The sequence below is a fragment of the Malaclemys terrapin genome, chromosome 3, assembly GCF_027887155.1.
Source record: "Malaclemys terrapin pileata isolate rMalTer1 chromosome 3, rMalTer1.hap1, whole genome shotgun sequence".
In the NCBI taxonomy this organism is placed as follows: domain Eukaryota; kingdom Metazoa; phylum Chordata; order Testudines; family Emydidae; genus Malaclemys; species Malaclemys terrapin.
Genome location: NC_071507.1, coordinates 63,668,214 through 63,690,660, shown reverse-complemented (window position 1 = coordinate 63,690,660; position 22,447 = coordinate 63,668,214). Strand labels below are relative to the sequence as shown.

The 22,447-nt window shown below is 55.7% G+C and overlaps 1 protein-coding gene across 6 annotated transcripts in view; it reads left to right on the top strand.

Moving 5' to 3' along the window:
* Positions 1 to 17,389, top strand: part of TJAP1 (tight junction associated protein 1) — a 48,145-nt gene extending 30,756 nt beyond the window's left edge. For 5 of the 6 annotated variants that reach the window (XM_054022987.1, XM_054022988.1, XM_054022986.1 and 2 more), the window contains 8 exons: positions 1,810 to 1,968; positions 5,767 to 5,795; positions 7,538 to 7,699; positions 8,385 to 8,451; positions 8,880 to 8,909; positions 10,250 to 10,357; positions 11,522 to 11,605; positions 13,639 to 17,389. In XM_054022987.1, the coding sequence (XP_053878962.1) occupies positions 1,843 to 1,968; positions 5,767 to 5,795; positions 7,538 to 7,699; positions 8,385 to 8,451; positions 8,880 to 8,909; positions 10,250 to 10,357; positions 11,522 to 11,605; positions 13,639 to 14,955 (1,923 nt within the window). In that variant the 5' untranslated portion in view covers positions 1,810 to 1,842 and the 3' untranslated portion in view covers positions 14,956 to 17,389. The remainder of the gene's footprint in view (positions 1 to 1,809; positions 1,969 to 5,766; positions 5,796 to 7,537; positions 7,700 to 8,384; positions 8,452 to 8,879; positions 8,910 to 10,249; positions 10,358 to 11,521; positions 11,606 to 13,638) is intronic. The other variant, XM_054022990.1, reaches the window with a different exon arrangement.
* The last annotated feature ends 5,058 nt before the right edge of the window (positions 17,390 to 22,447 follow it).

The following is a 22,447-nucleotide window of genomic DNA, read 5'->3' as shown; positions in this document are numbered from 1 at the left end:
CTTGCTCTTCAGAACTATTAGAAATTGTCTCATCTGTCCTCATCTGCCCCTCAACCTATCCTTTCCCAGGGCATTGCAGCAAAGGTGAGCTCCAAGGATTTTATAGAAGAAGGGGTAGTGGCCTTACAGATCAGTTCAAAGAGGGCATTCCAGGCATATGAGAGGGCTTGTGGGAATTTCTGTTTTGGCAAAGCAGAGCGTGACACAACAAGAGATTATTGTTGTTTATATAATGGCTAGAAAGCTCAACCGGGACCAGGGCTCCATTGTGCTAGGCACTGTACAGGCAAGGAATGCGCACAGTCCTTACCCCAGAGAGCTGGGAATCTAGGTGTCAGACAGGACACAACCGAGTACTAGTGGGGACGTACAAATGAAGAGAACGGTTGTGCACTGTGTGTTCTGGGGGCTGCAGGCTAGGAACCCTGTTTTCAGGGAGGGAGGGGCACAGTGAGCATTGCAGAGATGTTTAGGAACAGGAAGTCTTCAAGCCATTGAACTAACGGTCCCTGCTTTCCCTATGGCTGGGGAATGATGCTGTGAAAGGAGCCAAGCTGGGAGAGCTCCTGCCCCGGTAGAGCAGCTCCTGTGTACGATGGAGAGGGTTTAGTCTGAATTCAGGGGAGCTGGAGAGATGCCACACAAGTGCTGAGGGAAGGGGAAGTGCACGGGCACAGAGCAGCGTTAGATTATCAGCGCTGGGAGACTAAGGCAAGGAGAAGGACAGCCGATGAGGGTGGGAAGAGGGAGGCTGTTTTTGAGTGTAGCGGTAGCTGTGTTACCTACCCCAGTACACGAAGAGAGGACGGACATGCCCTTGGCATTGGAAACATCAGCAGGCACCTTCATTGCTGGGTGGCCTGTGGCACACCTCACTCTGTGTCTTGTGCTTACTGAAATGGTGCAAACCCTGGATGGCAGCAAGAGCTTTCCTGAGCTCTGCCCTCCACTGCAATCGCCTCTAAATGGCTGGAATCAGAAGCCCCCTCCGTGTCCACAGAGAACCGTTGTAGTTCTGCCCGTGTCTCTGCCCCATTTGAGATCCTGCACCACTTCTCCTGAAGCGTGGGAGTCTGAGCCTGCCATAGGTAGGAGGGATGGGCGGTGACTGATCTTATAGTGCTACTGCTGAGCATAGCATAATCCAGCCTCTTGCCCAAAGGCTGGGTAGCGTCACGCACCCCAGCTGCCATCTCATGCCTTGATGGTGCCTTATATTTGTTTTTCTCTCTGCTGCGAGTCACAGCTCCCCAAATCCCCAACACGTTCCGCCCAAGACACCCAGGAACAATCTGGCTTTAACTAGTGCAAGCCAAGGACTCCTTGGCTCTGGCTGTGCATTTCATGACTGCAGCCCCCTTCCATGTAGCCCCTGTTGGCAGTGACAGTGCGAGATCAATAGCTCCTGCCCTGACCGTCGCTGCTGCCTGTAAGGCTTGCAGTTTCCATATTAGAAAAGGCCTTTCCTAAAGAGCCCAATCAATATGCTGCTCTGAGGCCTGTTCTCGTTTACTATATATAATCTGGACACGCTGTACGTGAGCGTGCGCGCGCGGCGGGGGGGCGATGTGCCAACTCTCTGTTCGCACTGGCTGGGAGAAGGACACAGCTAAATTCTTCTCTGTCCCCCTTTCCTGCTGCGGCTGCTGCTCCAGGATCCAGGGCAGCCAGCGCCTCCTACTCTGTCAGCACTTTGGATGGGGAGCTGCTGGGGAGCATAGGGTATTTGATCTCCTTCTGCTGGGAAGCCCTCGGGGCTGGCTGGGGCACTGGTGACCCTCTTCTCTCTGCCCTTTCTGCTTTTGGCAGGTGACCCGTTGTCGCACCCAAGCAGGAGGGAGGATGACGAGCACAGCTCCATCCAAGAAGCCTTACCGCAAGGCACCGCCACAGCACCGCGAGATCCGCCATGATCTGCCCATCCTTCGAGACGACCAAGACGGCGTGATTTTGGCCGAGCAGAGTCAGGTAACGGATAACCGGGCGGCTAAGGGCCTGGCGCCGTTACGCCAGCAGGCGGGGTTTAGTTACGCCGAGGCAGGCCAGCTCAAACAGGTGGATGGGTTTGAGGTGCGCAACCTTAACTTTTCCTCCTCCTGGTCCCTGGAGTCAAGCAGTGACAAGGAGGTAGCAGGGTGCCGAGCGGAGCTGAACCTGAAGAGCCGGACTCTGTCACCTGTGCTGCCGCACAGTGGGAAGGCAGGGAGGCGGAGCGGGAAGCACTGCCGGCACCCTAGCCGGGGGCGTCTCAGCAAGTTCATGAGCCGCAGTGTGGAGACGGTTGTGGTATCTGGAGACGAAGGCCGGAGGCCCACCTGCTCTTTCAAGAGCAGGAGCCTGGAACGCTCCCTCATGTTCAAAGAGCCTGCTGAGGTCCTAGCTCCCAGGAAGTTCCAGGTCTCTGCCACCCATCTGCCTCTCAAAGGGATCCTGAAGCAAACAGGCATGCTGGAAGTGCGCCCCGAGAGCCTGCGCAAGTCCCGCTCGGTGGAGACGCTGGCCCATGGCCGCAGCTCTCGCAAGTACAGTGACCCTCAGCTGTGCCTCAGCCGGAGGGAGAGACGCTCTCTGGAGCGCAGCAGCAGCACTGCCGATGCTATCAAGCGGCAGGAGAAGGTCACTGAGGAGAAGCTGCAGTTCTCCAAGTTCCTGGATGAGATCACCCACCGCGTGCTGAGCCCTGTCCACCTGCAATCCCTGGGGGAGGGCAGAGCTGGAGGGGGAGGCCAGGATTCTCCTTCCTCACCAAGAGGCTCCACTCCAGAAGGTCAGAAGGAAAGCCAGCCTGAGGGGACCAAGCGAGCAGCTGAGAAGAGCCACCGCCTGAGCAGGAGAAAGGCAGATAAGAAGCGTGAGGGTCTGGAAATGGCTTCCTGCCGGAGGAAGCCCCCTGAGGAGGCTGAGAGGGCCCCCAGGCTGAGGAGAAAGCCCATCCTGGTGAGGAAGGACAGCAAGGAAAAGTTCCTCTCCATGGAGAGACAGGTAGTGGATCTGTGCCAGTATGAGCTGCAGCAGCTGGCAGAGCTGGGTTTGGCAGGGGTGTCCTCTGAGCAGCAGCAGCAACTGCTGCCTTCATGGAAAACCATTCAGGAGGGAGGAAGGGACAGAGAGAGGGACCGAAGCAAGCACCAATTGCAGCAAGTACGGCCTCAGCATCTTGGCACCAAACCTGGCCAGAAGCCAATGACAGAACCAGGCTACCTAGAGAGCGCATCCTTCTCCCCTCCGACACACTGGAGCCAGGAGGAGGGCACTGCCTCACCTAGAACCTCCCCTTCCTTCAGCCTAGCACTAAACAAGGTAGGTGCCAGAGTCCTGGAGCCCAGGCCCCTCACCCAGGATGGGGACAGAGGTCTCCGAAAGGCCACGCCCACCCCCCTCGGCTCCCAGAGGTGCCCTTAGTGCTGACGTGGGGAGTGAGGGGCAGGGCTTTTGTGTCTGAACTCTCATCTCATCCATTTGGATGTTGATCTATGGAATGTGGAGTCTCCATTGCTCCAGGGAGGTCTGGCCAAGCGACTTTGACCTCCCAAGTGGTGTGAGGGGCTCTCTGAGGTTCACTTAGGGTGCAGTCTTCATCCCAGCCCCCCTCACACCAATCCACATTGTTCCCCACTGGGAGGCTCCTCTTGAACTGGCTGTTAGGGGTCCCCAAGAGCAAAATTCTGAGACCTCAGTGGGGACAGAGCATCACCCGCGTGACTCTCCAGACCTAGCCCATCTGTGCTCCACACACACATATGGTGCGAATGCCTCTTGAACCTCCAGCCTCCCCGCTAGCCTGTTTGGTGGCAGATCCTGCTCCTTGGTTGTGTTGCTCCCAGCTGTGACTCAGGTGGAGTGTCTCTGTTCAAAGGGGAGAAGGGAACAGCTGTCCCTTGGAGTTGTTAGCCATAAAAGCAGCAGCTGGTGCCTCTTTCCCCATTGCAGGCTTGTCTACCTTCCGGGGTTTAGAATCTGCCTAGCAGACTGCAGGGTACCAGTGTGCAAGGTGACCAGATAGCAAGTGTGAAAAATCGGGATGGGGGTAGGGGGTAATAGGAGCCTATGTAAGAGAGAGACCCAAATATTGGGACTGTCCCTATAAAATCGGGACATCTGGTCACCATACAGTGTGCAGAGCTGGACACAGCGGGATGGTCTAGTGCCCTATGGGGGCCTTTGAAACCTCCTAGTGCTTTAAGATATGTGCCCCACATGGCTGGATACGCTGGTAAATCAGACCCATGTTTATGTGAGAAGTCCCTTGTCTATTGAGGTAGAGTCCTTGTCTGGAAGAGCTGCCAACCCCTCCCCTTCCATCCACCCAGTGGGCTCCTAGGACATCGACTCATTTAAACCGGAATCACCCATCTCCTGGCCTGATACTTGTGCACCTGATTGCCTAGTATCAGCTGGAGTCCTCAGAGGTGAGGCAGTTGCAGGGTGGTGATGCCGAGTATGGTATGAGTTAATACAGTGCACTTGGGACTGGGACAGTATCAAGCTGTATACAGTCAGGCTGATGCAGTGCAGTTAGTGCTGGGGACATAGCATGTGTAGTGCAGCTAGAGCTGTGGGGCCACCCTGTACAGGGTGGGCCAGTGCAGTGCACTCTAGGCTGTTGGGAGCAGGAAATGGCCCCACTGTGCATTAGGGCCATGATTGGGTTGGCTTCTATACCATGTTATTGCTAGCACTGAATCTCTTCCAAGGAAATCTCTGTGGCAGGGTCCCATGCGTGAACCTTGTATGTCTCTTAATATGCACCTTTTGAAGCGCAGTGTCGTCTTTGGGGATCTGAGTGCTTTGCTTAGCTAAGGCTCCAGGGCTCCATCCAGTATGTCCCAAAGCTGCTCCTTCAAGTCATTGAGAACAATCTGGGATTTCCAAAGAGAAATCTCCAGCTTCTTGGGTTAGCCTCCTCTTCCCAGAAAGGGCCATTCCTTCTAGCACAAACTGGCTCTGAAGATGGAATTCTCCTCCCAGCCACAAGTGAGGCATGTTGAGAGGCAGCCTCTGTCACCTGGATAGCACATCAAATGCACCGAATGGGAAGGCTAAGCTGCTCCTACCCACTCCCCTGTCCCTGCCTATGTGCAGGAGCTCTGGTGTGGGGTGCCTGCTGGAGAGGTGCAGGTGACTTGCTCCCAGCACTGTAGGCCCTTCTGTCGGGCTGTTTGGCCTTCAGCATGTTGCCTGTTGTTTTTGTGTCCACGTTTACCCAGGAGCCTTGTTCCAAGTTGAGCACAGAGGAACCCTCATCTGGGCTTACCTGGGTAAAGCAAATGGAAAAGGTGCTTCCCAGTTCCTCAGCCACTTAGAGCAGTTATTTCATTATCTCCAGGGGTGCTACCACTACCACCACAGTGAAGGGTTCATAGGTTTGTGTATGCAGGTCCATGAGACTCCCATCCTCATCACCCAGACATTGTGGAGCTGCTGAAGGTTGAGGCAGCAGCTGTGGGGTGATGACTGCAGGGTCCCTGAACTTGTAGCACAGCAGGAAAGAAGTTGCAGGCTGTCTGTGAAAGTCTCTGGTTTAACCTAGACTGCTACTGACCCTGAAATAAACCATGTGGTCTGTCTTGATATTGACTAGTTTGAGAAGCAGTGTCTGAGCAGTGCATGTAGAGTTCAGTTTTGCTAGCTATGCATGACATGGCCTGCCCAGAGCTGTCGGGGAGGTGGGAGGAGTTCACCTCTCAATATCTTGCCCTTTGGTACTTGCTTGAGCCTGACATCTTTTTTTGAGAGGTTCTGACAGCTGTTTTCTTCTCACCACAGGAGCCCTTGACAGATGCAGAAAGGATGAAGTAAGTGTCCTGTTCCCTTCTCATGCTCCAATCTCACTGCAGCTATGTGTGTGCTGATTCCCACCTCCCATTATCCAGCTTCCTCCATATTGCTTAGCCCTTTGAATCTGCATGATGGGTTTCCCTTCTGTTGAGAAGCTAGGCCTGTTTGGAGAGACTGGGGCAGGTGTCTCTCTGTTCTGCTCCCACTTGCCAAGTTTCGCTGTGGTTCTCTGCATTCCCTGAAAGGACAGTTGCAGAGCTGCTGTGCAGACGGGATGCCTTTAGGAGACCCATCTCAGGATTCCTTTAATGCTGTTACAGTTTGAGGTGGTGGGGCAAACACACCTGATTCGAAACATCTATTCTTCACCATCAAAGGGAGAAAAACTCAAAGCACTACCATTTCAGTGTGACCCACTGTAGTGTGAGAGCTCCCACTGCTGACTGTGAATGAAAACTTGCTGCACAGTCAGAAACTAGCAGGAGGCAGCTCTGTGGATCTCACTCCCCTCAAAATCCCAAGTGAAGAACAAACTGACGCAGCTAGAGAGAGGCTGTATTTTCTAGGTTTCTCTGAACAGTTGAGCACAGTGAAAGCACACATGTAGGAGTGAGTGTCTCTCACACAGCCCTTTGAGTGAGTGTCTCTTTGTTTGAAGGGAACACAGCACTTAGTGTTATAATGGGGCCTGCTGGAGGCTGCCACGGCATCTCCCCATATCGTGTATGCTGCCCATGCCTCCCTCCACAGCCCGAGCTCCCCACACCAGCTGCACTTGCTGGCCCAGCAATTGCAGGGACTCCTGCTCTAGTGTATGGTTAGGGTTAGAGTTATGGTTGGGGCTGGGGATTTGCGATGCCTCTTTCATGTCTAACTCCTGCAGTATGGGCTGGGATAAATTATTGAGTGGGTTTCATTTTCCAGGGAGGGACACCGAAGCTGTACAGCCCATTTGGCTAGTGGACTTTATCCAAATGCTGTAACCTGAGAGGGAGCTGGTGACATGGATAGCGGGGCTGCTGTACGCTTCTCTGCCCCTGTTCCAAGAGTAGAGAGCAACCTGTGCTGCCAGGAAGCAAGGGCTTGAATTTCTCATCTCCTCAGCTGCGCAGACACGTCTCTCGCTGCATTTGACCCTCCTGCCAGTTTAGTTTGTTGCTACAGGCACTGACAGCTCATAAAGATAAAACCCACGGCATGAGCAACAGCAACCTAGGGTAGGAGGGGCTCTGCAACTGCCCCCAAACTCCGTCCGTGCATCTCACTCCTGTCCTCTTCAGCATCCCCCACTAGTCCACTTCTGCTCCCCCCAGTTCTGCCAATGCCCCATATTCTTGACCTGCAGAGCCTCCTCCCAAAGTCCTTGTCCTGGGGCATGGAACAATAGTTGAGAGTCCAGAGGAGCAACTGAGTCCTCCATGGGCAGTGTATGCACACAGCCACTTTTCAGACACCATGATGTCCCGTTGTGGGTGTGAGAGGAGGGATGAGATCTGAGCCTAAAGAATCCCTTCCATTCACAGGGGAGGTCTGTGTGTGAAATGCCCGTGTGCTCCCCAACAGCTAAGCTGGAAAGGGGATGGGGGCCATTAGCACCTGTTTGGATGGTGCCACCAGAACCACCTGGAAGCATCATCAGTGTCTATATGGGGTCTCTGCTTCTCAGGGCCCTGAAGTGAGCTTAGATGCTGGTGTCTGCACTGAGGCCGGCAGCCCCCATCGCTTACTGAGTGGAGCATTGTTGCTCTGTGTGCCTCAGGCTGCTGCAGCATGAGAACGAGGAGCTGCGCCGGCGGCTGGCCTACGTCACTAACAAGATGGAGGCGATGGAAAGGGAGCTGGAGTCCGGCCAGGACTACCTGGAGCTGGAACTGGGCCAGAACCGCGAAGAGCTGGAGAAATTCAAGGACAAATTCCGCAGGTATGGCAAACACCAGAGGGGAGGATGTTGCTGCGGGGAGACAGGGTACCTCTGTCTAGGGACTCGGCTGGCTGGTGAAGGCGGAGCCTGTGTTGTGTTAACCTGAGGCATGCGGTATGGGGAGATAAGGAGAGTTACAGATAAAGCTCAGCACCCATTGTAACCAACTCTGGGGAGGAGCACAGCAATGCTACCCAGCAGTTTAAGGCAGGAAATGGAGAATTCTTTCTGTTTGAATAGTACAGAGGGAGAATGAAATTGTCTGAGCTGGAATTTAGCCGGGGTTAATACCCTGACAAATGCAAAGGGCAATCAGTGGCTGTAGTTGGCTGGGTTCTCTGTTTTATGTCTCACCTGAAAGGCAGCACCTTAGTTAGAACAGCACTCCCTACCACCACATTTGAGCCCAGTGCTATAGAGTGCCCACACCACTTCCTGCAACAGCCTGCTTTTTCCTTGGGGGTGTCCCATCCAAATACTGACCCAGTCTAGCTCGAGAGCTGAAGGGGATCACAGCCTCCGAGAGAGAGAGAGAATCGGGGCAAAGAGTTAACATGTCGGTATGCTCTGTAGCAAGCAGTCTTTCCTGGTGTGTGTGAGGCAGCTCTCGCCTTCCAGGCTATCAAGAGGACTTGAGTTGATGGCCTGGATTCGTTTTCACTTGGACATTCGTGCCTCTGTTTAGGTTACAGAACAGCTACACTGCTTCACAGAGAACCAATCAGGACCTGGAGGAGAAGCTGCATACCTTGGTAACTGACCTGCTGAGCCTCTGGGGAGAGGAAGTGGGGGAATTCTGTGTGTTGGGCCGGAGGGAAGGGACCCTGGCTTACAGGGCAGGCATTGCAGCAGCTCATGGGGGAGGTTCTGGCCAAGATCCTCCCCAGGCCTAGCCTGTTGTCCTGAACTGGGTACTTTGCTGAGTCCCCACTTTATCATGCACTGGAGCTTGGTTTCCCCACAATGTAATTGTCATGTTGCACCAACCTCTTTGAAAGGTGCCAGGGATGTGTTGCTCCCTGGAGACTCCCGGGGGACTGGGGCTGTTGGAGCGGAGCCAGCATGTGTGTGTATTGTGTGCATTCATAACACTCATGGCTGTTTCTTTTCTCTCTCTCCCTCCCTCTCTCTCTCCTCCCCATGCTGCCGCTGGCACACTCTGGGCGCACTCACCTCTCAGGCCTCTCTCAGCCAAAGCTGGATTTTTGCAGTTGCGTCTTTTCGTTTGTGTGTTTTTTTTTCTTTCTCCTCTTCACATGTCTCAGCCTGTCATTTTCATTGTCAGTCACACATTACTTTGCCCACTTGCACCATCCTCGACTGAGGGGCCCCAAACCTCGTCCAGCCAAGGGCTCCACCTCTACTGAACAAAACAGCTGTCCGCAGAGACGACTGGTCCTAGCACGCAGTGCTCCAGCCAAATGTGAGCATTTGCTTCTGATCCAAATGGAGCATTGCCTGCTAGGAAGCATAGTGCCCACAGGTTCCAACACTTGTGTTATGGGTGTGGGCGGTTGTGAACCCATTTGGCCTACCCGTACTGTAAGTAAACAGACGTTTGTTCTAGTCATCATCATTCACCTGCCCATAATAGAGAATGCAGGGTCGGTTCTCGCCCTTGGCACTAGGAGCTTTCGGGGTTAATATTATTTATGCAATTGCCAAAAAGTCAATCCATGTTTCGGAAATGCCCCGTTCCTGCATGTGTCACCGCCTGTCGCACTGGGCCCTGCTACCACCACTGGTCCACAAATGGGCCCTGTTAGTCACAGGCTGAGAGCAGATTCTGGGGCTTCTGTGGCCCTGAGGACTTGGGACAGGTAGAGGAGCTGGATCGGGAGCTCTGAGCTGTTGCCCCCTCACTGCTATTAGCTTTCATGTCTATTTCCCCTGAGCAGGACCCATTAGAAGTCCAGTGAGGAAATGTTCCCCTTTGGGAACAGAATTAACCAAGATGAAACTGCACAGACAGGTCCTTTCACACCAGGGCAAGCCCCAGAGTCTTCTTGATGCTGAGTCAACTTCTGCTGTATCTATCCTTGACTCCCATGCCTCTCTGAGCAACAGCTTCCTGTTGCCATGGTGGAGAGGATTGGCTGTCACAAACCCAGTGATCTATGCTGCTGGTGAAAGGTGTTGGATTGGGAGGGATTGAATCCTTTGTGTATCTCCAGAGAAGCACCAGTGCAAGCTTCTTCCCCGGTGCCAGTGTGGTCCACTTGTGACTCTAAAGCTGAGAGGGAGTTCAGTCTCTGCATGCTACCGCTGCAGGAAGGGTAGGAAGAGCAGCTGGGCTGCGAAGGATCAAACTCACCTCACTTCAGTAACTAACAAACATGGCAAGAATTCTGAGCAGCCAGCATAGGGTGGCTGGCTTCATGTGCTGTCAGAGACCCTCCCTCTGTGAAGAGCTGAGGCTGTTACCTGTCTGTCTGGAAGGTTTTAATTCCAAGCTGAACGCATTTGTGTGCTATGCAGGGGGCTAGGTGGGGCGAGAGGCCAGGCCAGCCTGTTCCGGTGGGATTTACGCCTTGTGTTCCTGTGCCGCAGATAAAAAAGGCTGAGATGGACCGGAAGACCCTGGACTGGGAGATTGTGGAGCTCACTAACAAGCTGCTAGATGCCAAAACTACCATCAATAAACTTGAGGAGCTCAATGTAAGTGTCCAGTCCACAGCCTGTCTGCTCAACGTGGGGAAATGAGTGGTAGAATTTTCATGGCTGATCATGTAAGGTCTGGTCTATAACTTCCTTACTAATGAATGGGGAGGGGCAAGCAGCACATGGCTGACATTCATCATGGCCAAGGCTAAGGTTTTTTCTCACAGATATTTTTAGTAAAAGTCATGGACAGGTCATGGGAAATAAAAATTCACGGCAGCCTGTGACCTGTCCTGACTTTCACTAAAAATATCCCTGACACAAGGGGTAGGTGGGTCCAGTACCCACTGCTGCAGTGCAGGGTCCCCCTGCCCCTGGGGCTGGTAGCTGCAGGGTCCCCCAGCCACTGGCTTCAGCTGTGGGGAGTCCCCGCTGCCTGCCGCGGCTGGACAGCTGTGCGGGGTACCGCCGCCCACCCACCAAGGCTGGGAGCTCCAACCCCAGGGCAGAAAATGTCACAGAGGTCAATGGCAGTCACAGATTCCGTGACCTCCGTGACATAATTGTAGTCTTAATCATGGCTGAAATTGTGGGGAGCCGAGGGCGCCAGTGAGGACAGATAAATAATAGAAAGGTGAAGCAGGAAATAGCAGCATGACCTTTGACTTGCGTCCTAGAAGCTGAGCGGAGAGCAAATGCAATCTGAGCTTGCCGTGTGAATTGGCAGCGAAAAAGGCCCACCTGAGTTTGGGCTGCAAAACTAAAGGCTGAGCAGCCCAGAGCTGGGAGAGGGATGGTCCCTCCATGCAGCTTTGGTTACCACAGCGCCTGGGATCTTGCACTTGATTCTGGGCACCTTGTTAATGCTGGCAGGAGTTTAGGCACTGAACTCTCCAGTTTGGCTGACAGCACCAGGTGGTGGGGGAGGGGTACAGACCTTCAGATATTTGAAGGGTGTCGGGCCCAACGAGGGGGAGAAGCTAATTGAGGGGCTGAAATGGAGAGGAGCATGTCAGCCGAGTGGCCAAGAGAGGTACTGGCCTGCGAAGGAGCCTCCCCAGGGGAGTGGTGGAAGCCCCATGGTGTGGGATGGCTGACCTCCCCTTCCCCATGTGAGTGAGGTGTCTGCTCGGGCTGGAGCTGGGGCCTGTGTGTGTGTGTGTGTGTACACACACGAGGTGAGGCCAGTGTGACCCCCATCCCCGTGCGTTCTCTTGGCAGGAGCGCTATCGGCAGGACTGTAACCTCGCAGTGCAGCTGCTCAAGTGCAATAAGTCCCACTTCAGGAACCACAAGTTTGCTGATGTGAGTAGCAGCTCTGCTGCAGGGTGGTGGAGGGGCTCACAGCTGCTCTGTGCCCAGCCCTTACTCCATGCCTGGTCACTCTCCTCTGCAGGTGGGGGAGGGGAATCGGCCTTGTGTCCCAGTGACCCCTCCCTCCCCTGAGCATCAGGCAAAGGTGTAAGGAGCTCCCAGCTCTCTGTGCACGGCCTCTGCCTGCTCCTCTTTCAGGCTGGCTCCATTTCACGTCTCAGTTGGGGACTGTTATAAAAAGAGCCTTGAGCTGCCTTTCCAAGGGAGGGAGTGTGGTCTACAGCACAATAGCCTTGAATCCGATAGCCTGTCAGGTGCCTGAAGGCAGCTGGCAGAGGAGCAGGCCTCTCGCTGACCCTTTTGTCTTCTCCCCCTTCGCACTTGGCCATGTGCAAGGCCCGTCCTGCCTACTGAGGGGCCAGATGAACCAGGATGCAGTTGGTCTGGCTCACTGACGCGGCTACCCGTGCCAGGTTCGGGTATGCTCACCACCCCTGGGGGCTCACAGATCTGTCGGCAGGCAGGGCATGAGGGAGGGCAAGGCTTTGGGTGCAGCACTAGGCTGGGAATGTCCTGTCCCCGTGGGTGAGGGAGGAGCCCATGTTTGTATTGGCATTTCTTGTTCCTCCGGAATGGGATCTAGCCCCAGGATTCTCACCACCTCTCCATAAAGCCTCGTCACGTGGGCTCCTTGCACCCCAGCCTCTTAGAGAGCCCTTCCAGCGCCCTGCACATCCAACCCTCGTGCGTGTCTTTTGTGAGTGAGCACGTGACTGGTGTGTCGTCGTCGTCGTCCCCCAAGCATGTCTCAAATTAGCGCTCCTGAGATCACTGTATCAGTTACTGCTGGGGAAACTGTCACCTCTCCCAGCTGTCTCACCTCACAGGAGCTTTGAATTCTGCCCGTCAGAGGACTCGGCCACACTCGGATGCCACTGGACGCAAAATGCAGCTGTGCAGGGACCTTCTGCCTCGCACCCACTGTTCCCACTCTGTGTGCCCTGGCCCCACCTGTCTGACCGCAGGATCCCTCTTGCAGCAGCCTGTGCCATGGCTCGGGGCCCTGGGAATTTCAAGAGGGGGTCCACAAAGCCCAACTCTAATCTTCCACTGTGGTGCTTGTGTGGCCAGTCAAAGGGCAGCATGGTATTTAACAGGCAGGGTGGAATCGACCTGCTTGCCTGGCTGGCAGTGGCAGGTCCGTGCTCACCCCAGTCCTGCAGCCAGTTTACCCTGGACTTAAGGGGGCTGCCCCCAGGGTGCAGTGAAATGTTTGGCATGCCCTGAGTGTTACTATTCTGGTGTTGAGAGCTCTGAACCAGCAGCTAAACCCTCAGTGAGGGGTGAGGATCACCAAGGCTCTGTCCCAGCTGCTGATGCCTCAGTGAGGCAGCTGGACCAGGCGGGGGAGTCAGCAAGTGCTAGGACAGTCATCGATACTGATCCCAGGGCTGGCTGCCAAGGCAGTGAGGCTGTAATTACTGTGCACTCCCTGGGAGCTGCAGATTCTGCCAGTGGGGGCTGTTCAGTCACTTCTACGCAACCACCAGCTGATTTTCCACTGATCAATAGCCCCTTTGCTTAGCACACACCAGCTAGGCCTCCTCTCCACTCTTTAAGCTATAGGGCTGAAGCCCGTGAGCAGTCTTCCCTTGCTCCCTCTCCCAAATGGGGCCCATTGGTCAGGCTTGGGGCAGGCTCCCATGTGCTCTGAGAGCAGCAGCATCCTGCAGCCAGAAGTTAGAGCTGGGAAAGCTCTGCTAACTCCTGTGGGGCAGGCCTGTTTTGAGGGTGGGGAGGGCAGCATGTATGTCATTGGCTGGGCCATGCCCAGGTGGTGGGGAGCAGATGAGTATGTTAGGGGGTAGGCAAGTGTGGGGTGTTTGCTAGGGCTGGGTGGACCAGGCAGCATATTGCAGTCTCCCAAGTGCTGCTTGTGGCTCTGTCCCAGCCTCTCCGGGCTCTGCTGAGGCCCTGAGGGGCTGTTTCAGCCTCTGCTTAATGCCCTCTCGCTTTCTCCCTAGCTTCCCTACGAGCTGCAGGACATGGTCAATAAACACCTGCACAGCACCCAAGAGTCCCCAGGCCCTGGGCAGGAGGCTGCACATACCCTGGCCCCATCTGACGTTGTGCCCACCTCAGTTATTGCCAGAGTCCTGGAGAAGCCAGAGTCACTGGTCCTGAACTCTGCCAAGTCCAGCAGCGGCAGCTGTCCCATGGCTGAGGATGTCTTTGTGCACGTGGACATGAGTGGAGCTCTGCTGGACGCCTGTCCCAGCCCAGGGCTGCCTGGGAAGGAGAGAGGGGAAGTGGGGAAGCAGCAGAACGGGGGCTGCAAGCCACAGAGCAGTGTGGAGAGCCTGTCAGAGGAGGTGCCTGCCTTCGAGAAGCTGAGCCCCTACCCCACGCCCTCCCCTCCCCACCCCATGTACCCAGGGCGTAAGGTGATTGAGTTCTCTGAGGACAAGGTGAGGATCCCAAAGAACAGCCCGCTGCCCAACTGCACCTATGCCACGCGACAGGCCATCTCCCTGAGCCTGGTGCAGGGCGAGGACGAGAGCAGCGACCGGCACCGGACGCTCCCTAACAGCCCTGTCTCAGAGGGCCGCCACTCAGCCTCCAGCTGCTCCTACCAGCCATCTCCCAAGGCGGCTCGGGCACACGGCTCCTCGCAGAGCAGCCCTTTCAGCAGCCCACCCCAGATCCCCAGCGCCTTCGCCAGCTCGGCCAGCTCGGAGGAGGACCTCCTGGCCAACTGGCAGCGGATGTTTGTGGACAAGGCGCCCCCCACTTCAGAGCAGGTGCTGGTGAGCCGCACCTCCTTCAGCCATGACATGGCCCCGGAGCTCCAGAAGCGATTCAGCCGCTCCATGCAGGAGCTGGGCAGGGCGGCCTCAGCCTACTCGGACGGCGAGGAGTCTGCGCAGAGCTGCAGCTGGACCGTGAGCCGGGACTCGAGCGTGGACACAGACAGCACTGAGTCCCGAGCCCGCAGGAGCCATTTCTCCTCCGACTACGGCATGGACTTCTCCCAGGATGAAGCCCGGAAGCTGCTCCAGGGCAGTGGCGGGGGCACCGCTGAGCCCAGCAGTCCCCCGCCAGAGAAGCACAAGGACTATGTGGACCTGGGCTCACCTGGGAGCCCGGCTGAGGAAAGGGAAATGCTGCTGCAAGCAAGCAAGGAGAGCAGCCCAGGGGGAGCCCTGGAGGAGAGTGGTGAATGCCGGAGCAAACCTCCCTCAGGGCGGCCACACCGCAGCCCCAAGAGGATGGGTGTCCACCATCTCCATCGCAAGGACAGCCTGACACAGGCCCAGGAGCAAGGCAACCTGCTCAACTGAGGCTCGGCAGGAAGCAGCACCCTAGGGCAGTGCTGTAACTGCCTCAGCACTCACAGGGTTGGTGTCCCCGGCACCACACATGCCCCAGGGGGCTGCAGGCTCCGCTCCCACCTTGTATTTATTCTGGTTTTGATATCCTGAGGCGCCAGGATCTTGCCGGCGTTCCGCACCCACCACACCAGAACACACACTTGAGGCCTCGCTCGGCCTGGCATGCATGCCCATGCCTGTGCTCACCACTCATCTGGTGCCTGCCCTCACACTCAATCTTACAGCCCCACCCTGGGGCCCATGCCCTTACTCACCCTGGGGCCTGGGCCTGCCCTCACACTCTCATGCTCACAACCTTGCCCTGGTGCCCATGCTCTCATTTTCAGGCTGATGCCCATGGCCCTGGGCGCACTTGTGCTGGTGCCGATGGCTGCTCTGTTCCTATCTTTCAACTTGTGCCAACAAGTAGAAACTCTTTGCCCTGGTCTTGTCTGACCCCCGTGACCCCCTGCAGGCTGAGTGGGGCATGAGGGCTGCCCTGGGGGGTGGGTGCTCCTTGCCGCCTGGCCCCCTGCTGTGGGTCAGGAGCATTGAGTTGTTTTGCTATTTTTTGTTCCCCCCTGCTGCCATGTTGATCTCTGTGGAAACCAGCTGGCAGTTGTGGCTGGCTCTCCCTTAAAGCTTCCTCTGCAGAGCCCTGCTGCTTAGCTCGTGGGCCTGGCCCAACACGTGGCTCATGCAGAGGCAATGCCCTGGGAGAGCCCCAGTTCCCTCTGCCGTGGGACTGGGCCAGAGCTGCCCCCGGCAGTTGCTCAGCGAGGCTGGCCTGCAGAGTTCCCATGGCAGTGGTTTCTGTGCAGGGGGTTGGATTGTGTTTGTCTCTCCCCATCCCTGGGTGCTGTTGCACTGGCCTGGCTCGTGTTTGACTGGTGCTGATTCTCTGCTCCCGGGTCTTCCTCTCATTTTTCTTCTTTCCAGGCCTTTTGCTTTTAAAATGTTTTGTTTTTCTCTTCCTGCATAAATGAACAAAGCAGCTGACAGCCAATCCATTGTCTGCCCAGAGGTCTGGGGTGAGGTCCTGCCCTAGGAGCCACCGGCTCCCCCTTTCCATCCTGGCCTTTCTACTCCAGCAGAGCCATATGGACTCCAGGGCAGGATTTTACCCCAGGAAAGCAATACATGAAAGATCATAACAAGCTGCCTCTGGGCAGGGCCCCAGCAAGGGCTCTGGGGTGAGAGAGAGAGAGACCCCCTGAGGAGCAGGGCTTATCGCTGCAGACACGGTACCTCATGGCTCAGCAGTGGCCCTTTGGAGAGGCCCCAGTGCATGTGCACCCCTTCCTCTGGCTGGGTCCCGGGCTGGCTCTGGTGCCCTTCCAAGGCCTCTCCACTGGTGGGGCTGGAGTTGTGTGTTTGATTTTCCTTGTGTTCAGTGTTGGGATGATTTTCCTTTTCAGTGTTTATGTGCTCAGTGTCCCTGGGGCAGGGAAGGGGAGAAGTCGGGAGTGTAGATATTTTATTTGGGAGATAGAGCCTCAGTGTCTAGTTATGAGTTTCCTAACCTGTCCTTGCCTATCTGGATTTTTACCTCTCCACCCCGAAGGTGTAACCCAGCACACTGGCATGGTCCCTATGCTGCTCCCTTGGGCGGGGGGACCCCCTTCCCTTGGCTGTGGTGGGTTTGAAGCTGGAGCTGTGGTGTCCTCCTTCAGTGAGAGCGAGCTGCTGCTCTGTGCTTTGCTATGTATGGAGGGTGCAGCCTCTCTCTGCAGGAAGAAAGCTCCCATTCAAACTCCCAGCAAGAGATGCTGCCCTGGGGCAGCGTCCCTCCCTAAGCCCCTCCAGTTGTGGCTGGTGGCAGCCAGGGCCAAAACTTTGCTCTCAGCCACAGCCTGGAGGCTGCAGGGCATGTGAAAGCAGGGCTGTCCTTAGGCATATGCAGCATACACAGCTGCGTAGGGCACCATGAAATTTGGGGCACCTAATTGCCCCAAATTTCATGGTGCCCTAGGCAGCTGCATGCCGCATACGCGTGGCAGCACCAGCCCTGGCGACCAGCCCTACTCCCGGCCGGCCCCCCCATGGGCTGCGCCCACTGCAAGGGGCAGGGCCGTCCCTAGGGGGGTATGGCCCCGGACAACTCCCTCCGCCCCACCTCTGACCCAACCCCATTCCACCTCTTCCCTCAGCGACCCTGCACTCACTGGCAGCGGCGGGAAGCGGAGCAACCCGGCCCCAGCCTGCTCTACTCCGTCAGCTCCCAGCTGCATTGCTCCACTTCCTGCCGCCAGTGAGTGCGGGGAGGTTGGGGAAAGGATCGTCCCCACACTTACCGGTGGCGGGAAGCGGAGTGATGCGGCCCGCTCTGCTTCCCTTGCCCCGGCCCCAGCCGTGTTGCTGGGGTGTGTGTGTGAGGAGTTAGGGAAAGGTTCTCTTTCCCCCTCCCCGGACTCACCGGCGCTGGGAAGCTGGGAGCTGGCGGAGTAGAGCAGGCTGGGCCTGGGCTGCTCCACTTCCCGCTGCTGCCGGTGAGTGGGGGATCCCTTCCCCCAAGTGACAGCGCCTGGGCAGGGGAAGCGGAGCGGGCTGCTCCCAGCCCCCCCCCCGCTAATCCCCTGGGCCACTCTGGGCCTGTGGGGTCCCCTAAAGTGCCCTCCCTCAGCTCCTGCCTCCCAGACCCTGGGGGGGGGGGAGGAGTCCTTGGGCCCCACACAGCCCCCCTGCGGGGGCGGAGTGGGGGTGGGGAGGCTGCGTAGGGCACCCAAATGGCTAGGGATGGCCCTGTGTGAAAGGAGCTGTTCCCTCTCCTTGTGTCTTGGCCCAGCCTGTGGCTGCTTCCTGTGTGGATAGGTTTGGGCAATCTGGTCACAGTGGCTGCCTGTGCACTTGCCTTGTTCCTGGCCACTCAGCTCAGCGTGGAGCTGGGGCGGAACTCAGTATTTCAGCACAGCTGCCCTAACAAATTGGTGCTAATGGTGGGAGCCTCTCCTCAACCTGCAAGGTACTAATCCTTTGTGTGTGTGGGGGGGGGGCTCTGCCCAGCCCAGCTCCTCTCTCTCCTGTAGCCTCCTTGCAGTGCTGAGGTCCAAGCTGCTGCTTCCTCCCACCCCATCTTCATGCCCCAGCCACAGGGCCTCTCCTGTTGATCGGGCTCCTGTACCTTGTCAGCACAGCTTGACTCCAAGCCTCCTGGGCTGCGTGGTGGCCTCACTTGTGTCTTGTGCTGCAAGGTGCTGGGAGCATGCGGCTGGCGGAGGCTGGCCTGGGCTGTGTCTGGTCCTTGAGCTAGTTAGTATAGGTGGGTCTGATCACCTCCATCTCTCCGCGAGAGGTGCTTCCCCTCCTGGCTCAACCCAAAGGTCCCTGGTTGCCCTGCAATTGGCTGTCCTGAGCAGTTCAGACCAAAATGGAAACCACCTGATTGTAGAAGCAGTTGGTGTGCTGGTCCCTGTAAGGCAAAAGCTAATCTCCCTTTTGCCTTTCATCACGTCAGGCTAGAAGCAAGGGCAAGGGAATGCCCATAGGCCCCGTCCAGGCCCTGAGGAGCCATTTCCTTTGGAGTGTGACCAGGAAGCAGCAGCAGAGCCCACAAGAGAAATGGTGAGGGGAACGTTGGGCAGCCAGGAGAGAAGGAGCAACCTGCTCTGAGGCTGCGTCCATGGGGCATCAGGCCTTTGCCCTCCTTCTTGTGTCTGGCAATACTGGCTCATGGGGGGCCCCCACTTTTCAGTGTCCCAACTCCAGCCTGTTCATCTGCAACTAACATGTTTTTTCTGAGATTTTCAAACTGATGTATATTTTAAAACCAGAAATAAACTATTTTAAAAGTAAGCTGTGGCTGTGGGGTGCTGGGTGGGAGCCAAGAGCAGGTAAATCCTGGTGGCCGGGGGCCCTCTTATGGCACGCTGCTGTCCCAGAGGTGTGCAGGGTCCTGTGTGCCACCTGCTGGCTCGTCAGGGATAAATTGAGCATATGGCCTGTCTTTTCAGATGACGTCCCAGTTCTTCCTTTCACCATTCAGTACATGTCTGCGCTTTAACTACACAATGTTCAAGATGTCTCGTTGCACAGAGCATCTACTCGGTGCTCAACAGGGACGGGGAAGGAGAGTTTAGAGTGGTGAGCAGTGTTGGACTGAAGAGAAGTCAGATGAGCACAGATGCCATGGGAGCTGCTCCCTTACTCATAGTGAATGTTGCCAGGTGTTCAGGCTCATTCGGCTCATTAAGTTTCTGGAAGAATTCTCACTCCCAGCAATGTTCGCATGTCATTGACTTAGAAGCTGGCAGTATCAACAGGAGCACACTTTTGTTTAAAGGGTACTTTTGCCTTTTGCATGACTATTCTGTGAAGCTAAACTAGCTGCTTTAAGTGTTGTGGTTTCATATTTTGAAAATGTAGATGCGCTTGCCTCAAAGGCCAGCATCATTTAACCAAAACCTTCCTTGCATTGAGTCCCCGAGACTCAGGAGAGAGGCGTAGGGCTCATGGGAGAAAGCGGCACTGAACACCTCTGGACCTTGTTGGGGCTGGTTGTACCTGTGCTGTAATTCCAGGGCTCAGTCTGGCACCTTTTCTAACTATCCCACATGCACCAAACTCTGTTGCCAACTCTGTGCTGCTTGGTGATTTTTCTTAAAGCCCCAGCTCCTGGAGCCATGTGATTAGGTGAGACTGGCAGCTTTCATTTAAAAGAGGTGTCTTTCTAACGCTGTGGTTGTGGAGAAAATCTGGCAAATATGACCCACGGGCACCTAAAGGCTCAGAAAGCAAACGGCAAAGAGAAAGAACCCACTGTTTAAATTTAATTATTGTTGATTTTTATGCCAGTCCCATAACTTTGGGGGGGGCTGACTTGTGATTTTTGAATATTTGGTGCTGGTGATGCTATGAACCCCACAGGAAAAGGCTGTTCAAGGCTGAGGGATAAAGGGGACGCTGAGCTCACACAGTGAGGTTCACTCTAGAGTACCTTAGGAGCTCCCTGGCCAAGACCTGATGGCCAAGCAGAGGAAGACTTGTTTGCCTGCCTCTCCATGTGGTAGCTTGAGCTGATCCAGTGCTGCCTCCCTGATGGGCTCTCCTCCTTTTCCCCCCTTTTTAGTTGTGGTTCCTGCTCCCTTTGTCCCTATAATTATTTATTTTATTGGTGCTCCTGGGAGCAGCTGCTCCTGCTGCCCTTTAATCCTCCAGCCTAATTCTAGCCCTGAAACACAATCTCCCCCCTGCCTGGCTCCAACAAGGTGCAAGGGGCACTTGGCCCACTGTGTGTATCCTGCTGGGCAGGCACTGGCTGGAGCCTTCTCCACAGGGTGCATGCTCCGTGCCAAGTCCCCCACAGCCCTGCCTCCCCAGCAGGGTTCTAACAAGGGACCCAACCCCCTCCCTCACAGCCTGGGAGATGAGATGCAGAGCTGGGGTTTAGTCTTTGGGCAATGGAGCTGCCTTGTCAAGGCACTGCCCCTGGGCCTAGCCTGGAGGTGGATGACTTACGACTGCCAGTCCTGCTCCTGTGGGGGAAATTGGGGGAGACTCTTACTGTGGGTTTAGTACTGAGGGGGAGAAGAGGAACAGAAGCATGTGGGCCCTGTCTAACGTGAGAGGGAGTGAAGCCCATCTCTTGCACCTTCCACAGGAGGAGCTTTGCAGATATTATGGAATTTAAGTCTGTGGTCATCTAAGGGACCCCCCCCAGGCTCCCGGCTTCTCAGCCATCACCTCTCTCACATGGAGACCCGTGTTTCCTGCCTTCCTGGCTGGGGTTTGTCCCAGGCTGTGCAGTTCCCTGCCTGCGCTGTGATATCCCCAGCAAGCCAGGCTGCCTCGAAGGCCAGTGTCTGCAGTTTGCTGTCTCTCCAGAGGCTATGAACAGTGTACTAGCCAGCAGTTGTGCGTTACCAAACCGCTCTTGGTAAGAAAGCACGTTCTTAAGGTGAAAGCATTACAGAGAAAACATTAAAAAAATAAAAACCTACACCCATGCTAAAAGCTTATGAGCACTCACCCTGACTCTGAGAGGTGTCAGCCCTTCCGACCCTTCCACGAGGGTTGGGGGCCCCTCTTGGACCGAAGGGCCTGTCCCTTTGCTGGATCAGGAAGAAGATCCTGACTCAGTGTAAATTCAAGCTATGTATCCAAAAGCCCTTCTTTGTCGGGTATGTGGAGACTCCAGTTTTAACTAGTATTTGCAAGCCTCTGCAGCAGGTGATGCCTCTCTGGGGGGGGGGGGGGTACAACCTGCCTGATTTGCCTGAATCCCCACCAACTTGTGTTAGTTCCTGGAGGAGCTGTGGCAGTCTTCCCCCATGGAAGAGAACACAAATCATACAATAATCCCATCCTTTCTCCTAGTGTGGATAGAACCTAGGCATCTTAAACTGCAGCAAGGGAGGTCTAGGTTGGACATTAGGAAAAAGTTCCTAACTGTCAGGGTGGTTAAACACTGGAACAAATTGCCTAGGGAGGTTGTGGAATCTCCGTCTCTGGAGATATTTAAGAGTAGGTTAGATAAATGTCTATTAGGGATGGTCTAGGCAGTATTTGGTCCTGCCATGCGGGCAGGGGACTGGACTCGATGACCTCTCGAGGTCCCTTCCAGTCCTATAATCTATGAATCTGTGTTCCTGCTTCTGCTCTGCCACTGGCTAGTTCAGCTTGGTTGGCTGCAGTGGGGACTAGGTGCACAGTGCATTCGCTACTGTGCAAATCCTGCCTCTCCTAGCCACCCTCCCTCTCAGAAACCTGCCCCCTCTGCAGTGATGCTGCTCGCCACTTCATGCAATGGTCTTTGCCTGGGCAGTGAGGGAAATATTCTAAGCGGCTGCCTAGTGGCTCAGCAGCTTCCCTCCCTCTCCCCAAGTGAGTGGGGAGGAGTGCACGCTGATCTGCAATCAATAGGTGCATCCTCATCACATAACAGCAGCGGGGGGCTCTGAATGGGAAATGGGCACATCACAGCCCAAGCTTTGGTAGTGAGGAGCCAAGCACAGTCAGCTACTGTGAGCCACTGCCAGCTCTCTGCTTCCCTGGCCCCACTGGCTCCTTCATGGAGCCTGCCTCTGGTTATAATCCCTATCCCCTCCTTGTAGAAAGCCCTGTTTTCCCCCAGCTCCCTCTGGAGAAAGATAGTTGCTGATGCTCACACCCTTCCCGCTTCTCCAGGGCTGCCCTGAGCCTCCCTTTGTCAGCTGTGTGTGGGCTTTTGCTGGGGCCCCATTATTCTATTTATCTGAGCTATTTCGATGCCCCCCTCCCATTACCATAGTATTCTGAGCACCTCACAGTCCTTGCTGTATTGAGCCTCCCACACCGCTGTGAGGTAGGGCACTGATCGTAGCCCCGTGTCACACGTGGGGAACTGAGGCACAGGAAGGCTAAGCTTCAAAGGTGCTAAAGATGTTGCGAGTGGCATTTTCCAAAGCAGCTAACTCCCACCGACCCCAACTAGGCACTGCTCTGCAGTTTTAGGACCCCGAATACCTTTACAAGGTGCTTGGGTTCC